The sequence below is a fragment of the Brienomyrus brachyistius genome, chromosome 9 (assembly GCF_023856365.1).
Source record: "Brienomyrus brachyistius isolate T26 chromosome 9, BBRACH_0.4, whole genome shotgun sequence".
Taxonomy (NCBI): Eukaryota; Metazoa; Chordata; class Actinopteri; order Osteoglossiformes; family Mormyridae; genus Brienomyrus; species Brienomyrus brachyistius.
The window spans coordinates 13,015,417-13,026,690 of record NC_064541.1 but is presented as its reverse complement, the minus strand read 5'-3'; the positions used below and the strand labels follow the sequence as shown (position 1 = coordinate 13,026,690).

The 11,274-nt window shown below is 41.7% G+C and overlaps 2 protein-coding genes across 4 annotated transcripts; one reads left to right on the top strand and one right to left on the bottom strand.

Moving 5' to 3' along the window:
• Nucleotides 1–979: 979 nt before the first annotated feature.
• Nucleotides 980–5,880, top strand: LOC125748269 (coiled-coil domain-containing protein 127-like). 3 transcript variants are annotated; one of them, XM_049024200.1, is made up of 3 exons: nt 980–1,497; nt 4,420–4,546; nt 4,734–5,880. In XM_049024200.1, exons 1-3 carry the CDS (start codon nt 1,462–1,464, stop codon nt 5,441–5,443), a joined length of 873 nt encoding a protein of 290 aa, XP_048880157.1. In that variant the 5' UTR covers nt 980–1,461; the 3' UTR covers nt 5,444–5,880. The 3 variants fall into 3 exon arrangements, with proteins under 3 accessions (XP_048880157.1, XP_048880158.1, XP_048880156.1); XM_049024201.1 differs by lacking the exon at nt 980–1,497 and adding an exon at nt 3,845–3,990; XM_049024199.1 differs by lacking the exon at nt 980–1,497 and adding an exon at nt 4,000–4,149.
• Nucleotides 5,881–8,618: 2,738 nt separating this feature from the next.
• zmp:0000000930 (telethonin) lies at nt 8,619–10,092 on the bottom strand. Its single transcript, XM_049027116.1, has 2 exons — nt 9,832–10,092; nt 8,619–9,479 (listed from the first exon to the last, which is right to left on the bottom strand). Exons 1-2 carry the CDS (start codon nt 9,966–9,968, stop codon nt 9,089–9,091), a joined length of 528 nt encoding a protein of 175 aa, XP_048883073.1. The 5' UTR covers nt 9,969–10,092; the 3' UTR covers nt 8,619–9,088.
• Nucleotides 10,093–11,274: the final 1,182 nt, after the last annotated feature.

The window sequence follows — 11,274 nt, the reverse complement described above, 5'->3', positions numbered from 1 at the left end:
AGCCCAATATGATCACTCTGGCTACGCTTACCCATTCTTTTTCAGCAAAATCATGACGCAGGAATGGGACTTTGCATTGGTTTCCCATTGTGCATTGCTCATAGAAGTCATTCCAAAACTCACTTAAACAGTCCCATAGTACTCCTCCTTCATCGTGTGCCATTTCATGTTCACCATTAGGCAGGACAAGCTGAATTCTGAACTGAGACTGAAGAGGATCTTTGTCAATAAAAATGCTGTAAGCTCAGGAAGTATGTTTCCACGATGAAGAAGCAGAACCTTGAATTCCATTGACTGGGATTCTGATGGCATTGGTGGTGTGTCATCTAAGACTTCTTCTGATAATACTGACTCCGTATTGATTAGAAATGTGATTGTGTTACTGTAATCACAATTGTTTTCAAATGAATTTTCAGGAGGAACTGAACTCTATCATGCATGACACTTCCTCATCAACTGCAGTAAATGATACTGTGTTCCGTGTAATGTCTAATGTATCATCAAGTATCCTCAAGTCTTCTCCTGAAGGTGGTGAATGAGCTTGAGGAACTGATGGTGTAGTCTCAGGCTGAACTGATCTGTTTTGTTTCCGTTTTGATGTCAAGTAAAAGCGAAGTACAGATAACTTCGTTTCATCGTAGAGGTCTCCTACAGTTGTGTTTTCATCAAGTGATGCTCCCTGGAAATCTTTTACGTCCATTTCAAAGTCACTAGCACATCCAATAGAATTCCTGCCATTCGGGAAAAATAAAGATAAAGCTTTTTCCAGTAAATCTGTTTTTTGATAGTTTTTTAAACACTTCAACTTTTCTTGTTCCGCCACCTTTCTTTGTTCTCACTTGAATGCATTCATGTTTCTTGTCATCAAAATTCATCCACCCTATTTCTATCTTCCTGGATATTTTGATTGATTTTTTCTTCAGTAATACTGAAGTGCCTTCTGTTGTAGGACCGTAGATGTTTTGACAGTTTTGACTGGCGCCCTTCTACATTTTTTACCTTCCTCCTACAGTATGACACTATTGCCAGACGGTCACCATACGATGAAAAGTATCCCTGGAGTTTGTTCGTCTGTCATTAGTAGAATTACATCACTGTCAATCTGAAGAAGAGAAAACAGACCAGCAAAAACATATTACTAACTGTCACGATAGTCGGAACAGAGAGACCGGGATCCAGGTATGCAAACCGTCAAGCGCTTTATTTGGATAAACCAAACAGAGGCACCGAAAGGGACGGGCAAGTGGCAAGGTCGAAAGACAAGCAGGGAGGTCGTAAGCCGGGGAGTCAGTCCTACAGGGAAACACGAGACAAGATCACACGGGGTAGCGGGAACAGGACGAGCCGGAGCAGGCAGGGTAGACGGGTCTGGAACGGGAGAGAGAGAGGTAAGGAGAGGACACGAGGCAAACAGGCAGGGTTAGGTTTCAGGGAGAGACGATCGACAAGAAAGTGCTCGGTATGGCTTCTAAACATCAGCGCAATACTTCGCAATGGGTAAGTGACTTCGGGCTGGTTTTATCTCGACTCATTATGCGTAACGAGCCGCAGCTGGTGGTATCCGCCTGTGTGGGCGTGACACTAATTACAGTGCACACTTTTTTTTTTTTTTTACAAATTACATATACAGTAAACACAAATGCATCATATACAAGAATGTGTTGAACACTTTTTTTATGTTACAAACATACATATGAAGAAACAGCAATGTTAACAGGTATTGGTTATTTATTTTTTTTAATTTTCTAGAATATTTTTAAAATAACGACCTTGTCTCTTTGCAGCCTTCCAATGACATTCTCAGGAATGTTCCTCTGTCTCAAAAAACTTGACAGCTCATCCATCCTGGCCAACTAAACAATCAAAAACATGCTACAGATGGCACTGTAAACCTTAAGTTATTTCATTTGGAAAACTGCATACTGTATTAAAGTATTACCAATTTAAGACACATGCCTCTGTTTAAATTTAATGATTTCCCAGTACTTGCTTCTTTCAGACAGTTAACTGCAGGTTATGAAACAGAACAACATCAAATGAGAAATAATTTCTAATTTAATATATTTAATGAATTATTTACTGCATTCTGTGGCAGTGTGGTGCTACTTTCCTACTATGTCACATACAGACTATATTTTTGATTGATTTTTATGGCCACCTGTAGAGGACACAATTTTATTAAATTGAACCCTGGAATGAGGTCTGGACTCAGAAATCCAGGAAGAACACAACTGATGCTCCTGCCTATACTATTCCCACTTATCAATAATACTACCTTTTGTCTGTTACATGAAATTGTGTCTTCACAAGCACATCACTTCTCACCCACTACCTCCATCTCTATTTTCCCAGTTATATTTGCAACCCGTCCTGACTATCAAATACCTACCCAAGACTACATTAACACAGCCATACATACCAGATGCTACTTTTGGATGGCATTTTTAATGACATTTTAAAAAGCTGCAATTACGTATAAAATTAGGCTGTAAAAAGAAGTCTGCTTGAAATCAGCTGGTCCACCAACAAGGGCTCATAAATGACGCTAACAAGCCTACTAGCACCAAACAACGAATGCTAGTATTGCTTGTATAACAAACATCGCATATGCTTGTCAAGCTGGTAACTACGGAGCCCCTTAAAGGCCAGGTGGGAATTTTTTTTTAATAGTTTTGCGTTCCATACCCTCACAATAACTTTTGTGAGGGAACGCAAAACTATTTCCAAAAATATTTTCTCACCCTGGCCTTTAAGGGGTTCCATAGGTAACTGATCAGCTATACTGATCTATGCTGCTGTTCAGCGGGTAAAACCATATCTGCATCATGTTTATCTACACGGCACCCTCCTAACTATAAAGCTCCCGTTCTCTCGCTTATACCCGAAGTTAAGAATTTTTTTTTTCTTTTACGTAGAGGGCACACGTCCCACATTTATTACATGTTACGGCCTCGATCCTCCCCTCGCATTTATCAACACGGGATATTTTGCAATGTCTTCGGCAGGAAGGATCATTTAACTATCCAATCATAGTCAGAAAAAAAAATCAGATTTCTGAGATAAAAACTCACAAAAAACGTTTTTTTTCTCCTCCGAATGGTGGAAACGGGAGTCATACGCAAATATATTTGCTTGGAACCTCATTTTAACACCACGTTACAATTACTAATTAACAGAAAACTACAATATTTACCAACACGGGCACACAAAACATTCCACCTGTAGTTATACAGACATATCCATGTTAATATACAGTACTGTTAATAGGAATTAAATTTAAAGCCTCGTTTCATTGGTATTACCCGAACATTTCACGTTGTAAAAATTAAGTTTTACTTTTATAAATGTGGGTACCATGGAGAATCCCGTTCGCTTTTCTATCAAACGAATGCTTGTGTATTAAAACTGTTGTGGAAATTCCCCTTAAACGTCGAGCAGCGTCTGCAGATACATCTAGTCAGGTAATTAGATCTGTCCTTACAGACAAAGCTTACTTCCACGTAGCAACTTCTGCAGGCGAAGGAGACACATTAATTTGTGTGTGTTTATTACAAAATATTTATAAACTACGAAGTAATGACGGACTTTTAGACAAAATTAAAGAGATAATGAGCAGAACAATGTTATTCTACAGACAAAAACCGGCAAAAACCCCCGCAGTGTTTAGGTCTCTCATTGGAACATACCATTTGCTCAAATATATAGAGGAGACGTAGAAAAGGCATACAATAAATATTATAAAGTTCATAGATATCGTCAAGCTTAACTACATAAACTATTGAAGCATTAAAATTATATATTTTAAAAGCTTAAAAATTATGTTAATATTATCTGTATTACGCTAGTCGTAGAATTTTCTAGAACAGGTCTCCCTGGGAGACGAGCCGACAGCTTTACGTAAGTTGCGCAATCCAGGAATTACGTAACGCTCGTCTTAGCTTCGGCAAAGCGAATGTGCGGTGGCTGGACGGAAGCGGATCGCAATCCAAGGTTAGTGAGCTAGACCGAGCGGCTGATTGATCGCTCGTATTCATGCTCCCCGTGTTTCTGCCCAGCGGAATAACTTTGGGCCGCGTAGATGTCAGCCCGTCAATTGCTCGAAATGCGGTGACCACCTACTGCTGCTTTGTGAGCATGGGCCTGAAAAAGGTGGCTCACACTCATTTTAGTACGCATAAGCAAAGGTCCGATGCAATAAGCTATTTAACCACGAGCAGCCAACTGTAATATTATGAAAAATAAAAATATGCTTATATAGAGCAATCTAACAAATAAGTGGTGCAGTTTTGCAACTTTGTAGCGAGACATTTTTAGACACAGTAGTTCAGCTATACTGTACAAAGCCTGTTTAGTAAGAGAAGCGGCTTTCAGATCGGGATGCATGCACTGTATGTTTCAAGGATGTTTATGTTTCACCAGGGCGTCTCCATGAACAACCTGAATGACCCCCCAGGATGGAACATCAGACCCGATGAGCGAGGGGACGGGGGCAGTAATAAATGGAATTACGCCCTTCTTGTACCCCTGCTCAGCTTGGCTGCATTTCGTAAGTATAATGACCATTCGTCACATTTAGCTGCCCTGCCATGCAGAATTTTTTGAGTATGTGACAGTTTTAAGTGGCAAACCTGTGGGACATTTAAATAATAATAATAATTTAAGTATTTCAGATGCAAATGAAGCACAGTGTTTATTATGGTACAATTGACTTTTGAACCTAAATTGCTTCACAGGGTGGATTTGGACCAGAGAGTCTCAGAGGGAAATCCAGCAGGCAAAAGACCAGTATAACAAAGACATGAAAGCTGTGACCAGCGAGCTGGAAGGGAAGTACCGCAAGACCCTGACTGAGAGCCGCAGGACAGCAGCCCATCTGGAGCTGGAGTTGGAGAAAGAGCATCACCGTGTTCAAGGCTACCGTGAGGCCATGGCCTCACAAAGCCGGCAGCTGCTGGAGGAGCGAAAGCGACTGCAGCGAGAGCGAGAGGCTGTGGAGGCAGAGAAGACGAGGCTCCTGCAGACCGGGGCGGCCGGTGCCGTCTTCCAGAGCATGCTGGAGAAGGAGAACATGTGGGAGCTGAGGGCCAAGGCTCTGCTGAAAGAGTTCGAGCAGGGCCTGGTGGAGCGGCAGGACGCCTACTGCAGTGTCCTCCTCCCCCGAGACCGACGGCTGGAGATAGAGAAGAACCTTCTGGTCAAGGCGGCCAAGGAACCCTTGGCCGTGGAGCTGAACATGGAAGGTGACCTCAAGGACATATTCAGGAACGATCGGCACTGCGCTGACCTCATGAACACAGACAAGCGCAAGAACGGCAGCCTGATGTGGGTCTACCTGAGATACTGGCAGCTGCAGGTGACGCTGCAGAAACACAGGAGGGCGAAGCGGTCGATGGGTGTCACTCAGCCAGACCAGGACCCAGCTGGGAGCAGGACGAGAACTTAACCAAGGACACCAAAGGAGATGTTTCTCAAGACAAGGCGGGGAAAACGGCGTGGCTGGTGCTTTGTGTTGCTGTTTTACTGTCCAGTGCACTTTACTGTAACAGGAAGGTGTTGTGGTTCATTTGGCGAATAATGGCAAATAAGCATTTATGTACAAATGTAGCTGCATTTTTAGACAGACTCAAAACTGCAACTGAAAATACAAACATGGACCCAAAACCACCGACCTTCACTACAGATCATATACAAGAAGTCCAGTGCCACATGAGATCATAGGTGTATTACCAGTTAACTCTTAAATCATGGTTAAAATAAGACAGACATCTGAAGTGGATGATGCCAGAGGTGTGATGTTGTACCTTTGAGCTGTACTATCAATATGTCAACAGAATTCCTGGTTAGGGTGTGTGCTGTGGTAAATTATAAATGATAAAATTATCAACTGATTCTTTGTGTTTTTCTTGAGTATTGAATAATATTCTACTATCTTTTTTATTCTACTATTCTTTCATTCATAGTGTTAATGAAATTCTCAGTTTTTAGGCTAATTCATTGTAACCCTAAATCATTACCCTTGCATTAATTAGTACATTAACAGTTTACATTTATTTTGTAGATTTCTTTGTCCAAAATAACAAACAATTAAGGACGTCCCTAGAGCAATTAGGCCCCATGGTGAGACTACTCTGCCAAACCCTGGACCCAAACCAGCAACCTTCTGGTAAGAAGCACAGTGCCGTAACTCACAGGGCCACACACTACATCGTCAAGATGGTAAAAGTGTCGAATTTCTGTGATTACAAGTGAGGAGTCCCAAATCAGCGCCGACCCCGCTCTTCCTACATACAGAGGTATACTTGCGGAAAATAGCAAAATTTTGCTACTTAATTCTTTTTTGCACCCTGGCCTGTATGACAGATGACCCTCTTTAGCCTTTCGTGTATCTCAGCAGAATTCCAGCTGAAGCAATATAAACAAGCCCTCGATGCTTAGTTTTGTTATGCTGAGGACTGCCTACAATGAGCTAACGCTGACCTGGGGTCAGGGTGGGACACCTCAGCATTCTACAAGACGATGCCATACATGTCCACCAGGAATGCCTTTGGTTTTACATCAGTATATCGTTAAAAGACAATGGTACATTATACCAGTCTTTTTGATAGAGATGTCATGCAATTACCTTCGACAGCTTGATAATTTCACTCTGCTTGCGGTGTTGTGGTCCCTTAAGCTTTCATAAAACACTTTGAGGTAGCAATATAGAGATGGGTTGTATTTCAGCACGAAGCCACCCATAGCTGCTTGTCCAATACTCAACAGTGAAACACATGCAATTGTATTACAAAAATCCAAGAAATATTCATTTGCTCAGACTTTGTTGGATTTACAATGACATTTCAGAAAAATTAAAGAAAATGTATATATTCAATTATAATGTGTTCATTATTTTGCAAATCAAAACTGAAATGATCTTGAAGCATATTTTGTCCTTAAGCAAAAGATTCATTAAATTTGTTAGACATTATCTTATCACCTGCTGAATACAACTAAAGTAGAGACTGCTGACTTGCATATTGTATTTTGTAACCGAGAGTGTAAAACCAGATTTGATATTTGACTTACCTGTCAGCCCAGAATTACGAATGAGTCATTATTCCATCCAGTCCATCGTTCGGCGAGTGTTTTTCTTGGAAGATCCTGTTAACATTCCTGTTTCGGCAACATTGTCTCATTAATTCAAAATCAGAAGTACATAATGAAGCAGGTGTAGATCATGTGGTTCATAATTTAAAACTGAAAATTAATTAACAGCTTTTGGCAGTTTTATTTATGCTGCTACATCAACACTGCATTTTATATCCAAATGATACATATGAGGATGGTGATGATGAAGAAGGGGGAGAAGAGGATGATGAAGAGGGAGCTACCTTTGCTGCTAGACGAAATTAGCCAAGTCGAAAAGTAACCCTGACTATTCAAACTTGTAACAACTTGTAACCATGTAACGATGTAGATAACTTGGCATACTGATTATGTGAGGAAATGGTGCCCATGTGGAAAATTAGTTTGTACTTTGCTAGGAGTATAAGAGTCTCCTCTATGATGAGCCTGTCCTTCTCTGCTTGACCAGTAGGTGTTACTGGCCAACCAGTCCTCTCCTCTGTTTTAATTCTTAGTTCCTGGTGCATTTCCCCTGTTCCTCAGACTGCAGCTTAGCTCAATGAGCTGAATGTGCACCTTTAACACTCTAACCCCTCTGCTCATAGGTTTGAGGCCTGCCAGAGGTCTGCCTCTTCTGTTATTTAAATATTATCAGTTTTTTCCTGTGTTCGGTATTGTTTACCTTTGCCTTTGCTTTTGATGTACCCTGCGGTGCCTGGTTTTCTATTTGTGTAGCCTTATGTTCCTAGTTTCCACCCTAGGGGGTGCTGTTCCTCATGGTCCCCTTAATTTGTGCCTTTCCCTAGTGTCTTCTGTTTCATGCAATAAACCCTCGTTTGTCTTGGAACTGCAAGTGCTCTTATTGCCTGTGACCTGCCATCCTGTCATAACAGATAATCACGTCATTGATTAGTAGCATGTTGAGGTGGAAGGGAGAATTCAAATGAACCAGGGGGAGCGATGAAACTCAACAAGCTCATCTTATACTCAAGGCTTAGAGTTTAAATGTCCTTATACACGTACAACAATAGATGGTTTAAATTATGGCTGTATGCTTGGAATTGACGTCATTTTAGTAATACTACGTAGCATTACAGTATCACCCTTTCGGCACTCCAGCTGTTTGGGTCCCCGAGGCGAATTCTGTTTGTTCTGGCCAACATGGTAATTCTGTCTTGTTTTTTAAACCATACTATGGCTGCTGCAGCATACTAAGATTGTCGCAGCGTGGTGATTGGTCTACACAACTTATAGTTGCATTGTTTTTCTTTGGCTACATTGTCATAAAATATAATACAAACATAAATCTGGTGTATGGTGCTTATATGATTATGTTATGCTCCATATTTCAAGCAGCATATATCCGTCTCCTGAGTACTTTTCCTGATTAGGATCTGGGGGTGCTGCAGTCTGAAGCTGGCGGTGTGAGACGGGGATACATCCGGGGCAGAAGAGCAGCCCATCTGAACACACGCTGAGGTACACAAATCCAGAAGGTACAGGCAAAGGCAATATGCCAGTAAACTACCAGTGTGTATTTGGGAAACCCACAGAGACACAAGCAGAGCATGGAAACTGAAGAAGGATTTAAACCCCAATCCTGAGTGTGGGGGCACATGGCCCCACTGTGACACCAAATATATTTACCAGAAATCAGGCTTTAATTCTTTTTTTTTTTTAAATAAAATTAATCTGTTAAAGTGTTACAGAAATGTGTATCACAGTCTAAATTATTATTATTGTTGTTGTCCGGTTTTTGTATTTACGTGTCACGCATTACTGGTGAAGTGAGATTCGCAGAAATTAGCCGATATTGTCCGCTTCACTTATAACATTTCACAAAAAAAACTTTCAAACCAGAAACCATAAAATAAAGCCTGGGTACTGGTTAGAATACAGAACGAGATTTTATGCATTTTTATAGACCTTTTTGTTTCCACCCTATCTCCAATCCCAGTGCCGGACGCAATTAACATGCTGCCCCCTAGCGTCTCTGCAGTGTCTCGATGGACTCTCTTGGAGGGCTGATAAGAAAAGACGCTCGGAAGTCCACCCGGCTTGGCTGCACGACTTTGGGTATGTCTTTTGTGATCTCTGAGACGTCTTTCTTGTCTGCACATACGCCGCTTGACCGCCCCCTCTCCAGCTCCTCGGGGGTGGGCGTGCGCTGCGAGTCCCGGAGCGATGACACGTTCCTGGGCACGAACATGGGCACTGGGAGCACATTCCGGTACGGCAGATGATACTCTTCCATTCTCTGCCCCAGCCTGCCCATTCGGATCCTCTGGTCCAGGGACCTTTGCACTAAAAGGTGATCCACACGCCTCTGAGTGAAGCTCTCTTTCGACAAGGTCTTATTTTCAGATAAAGTTGTGCTAAAATGAGCAAACAGAAAAGGAAAAACGGGATATTATAACGATATGCGACTGTATAATCAGTGATTGAAATGAATCAGTTTGTTTCACAATCATTACAGGACGCCAACAATCCATTAAGTTCATAACATTAAGTATATAGTGTACTGATACAACTGCAGTGTTAGTCTGCACAGCATGTTTTTCATATAAAAGATCCAGGTGGCATGACGTTCATCATTTATATTCCGCGCATTATCAAGAACTTTACCAATTTAAATGAAAAACGGATGAGATCAGTATCCTCGCTAAACTGAAAGGTTCTCGACAAAGCGCCGATTTCCTGCAGCAGGAGATAATCTCGTAGACCTACTTCTGCTCTGGTCTTGTTTCCATCACCAGGTCCAGCCAGGTAAAATAACAGCGCTCCCTTTTCTCCACATTCCTCTCCTCCACCTCGCAGTGGACATTCGCCAGATAGGAGCGCTCTTTTCTGCCCGAGCACTTCATTGCGGAGAAGGAAGTCGGCCCCAAGCCCGTCGAGCCTCTTCGATGTTCTCCTAGACGATAGCAGTCTGTACTTCACCGTGATACTCCCGATCCTTCTTAAATCCGATCACAACTCTATTTTTACTTCACCGCATGACGACAAATATGTTCATTATGGCGGCTGACAGATTGGTTTACAACCAAGATGCGGAGACCGAAAGCCCCCCCACAAGTCGATTTACCCGTGAGGTCCGCCAGCGCTACACGCTTGCTTGTAGAAAGAAAGATTTCAATTTTTTAAAAGTTATTTTAGACGCAATATTTTTTCTAAATATGTTTTTTCTCCTGCAGTTTTGATTCTCTATATCGACCACGGGCCTATATTTCGTTGTGTCTTCTTACTGGGTTGAACTTTACGCATCTGTCTGTATTATTTAAAATGTTTGTTAAGGATAACCTCATACTAGAAAGCCGATTGCCAAACACTTGTATTCAGACGTCCTTGTTCTGTAAATAAGCTGTCATCATTAGGAGCAGAATCCGCCTTGTTGGCCGGTGTTGTGGGTTTCGTTTGGGATGTACAAACGCGGTCTTTCTTTTTTTAGACTGGATAGATGAAGATGAGCGTAATTGTTATGGGTCATTATAAGACCGCATTCGACAGAAATTAGCTCGTGTTTGTTATAATAATTAGACGGATTTATACACTAGGCCTGTTCATCGTCTTGTAGATCACTGCAAAAATTAAACTTATTAATATTTTCAGAAGTTTTTTTTTGCATATTTATTTAAAAGGTAGGTATGCATTTATCTCAAGACTAACTCATTAGAGTATATTAGGATTTTTGTGATAGTATTGTATTCATGGTACCTAGATCTTCAGTGCTTATTACACAGAGCTGTTCATGCATCTTAGTATCTGATCATCTGAAAAACCAGGATCTCTTTAGATCCCAGTATCACCTCAGCTAACCCGTAATTAATCCTGGAGGAGTGGTGACATCATCGCAGAGCGTACTGCTGAAGCTCCGGAGTAATAGATGGGAAGACCGGGACTTTTTGATGAGATAAGCGGCCTCTTTAAAAACCGCGGAACGTCCAAGGCTGGCCAGGGGATTCTTTTGGATCATTCAGCACAAGTGGAAGAGTCAGATTGCAAGGTCAGGGCCAAATCCACAGAGCCCAGGAAACAGATGCCCAACCAACTACCCTGGACCATAACAACCACGTTCTCGGTAACTGTATCCACTGATGAATGCAACATCATTGGTTACCAGGGGGAATTGTTGCATCAGATGAAAATTCAGATGGGGGTATAGATATATCT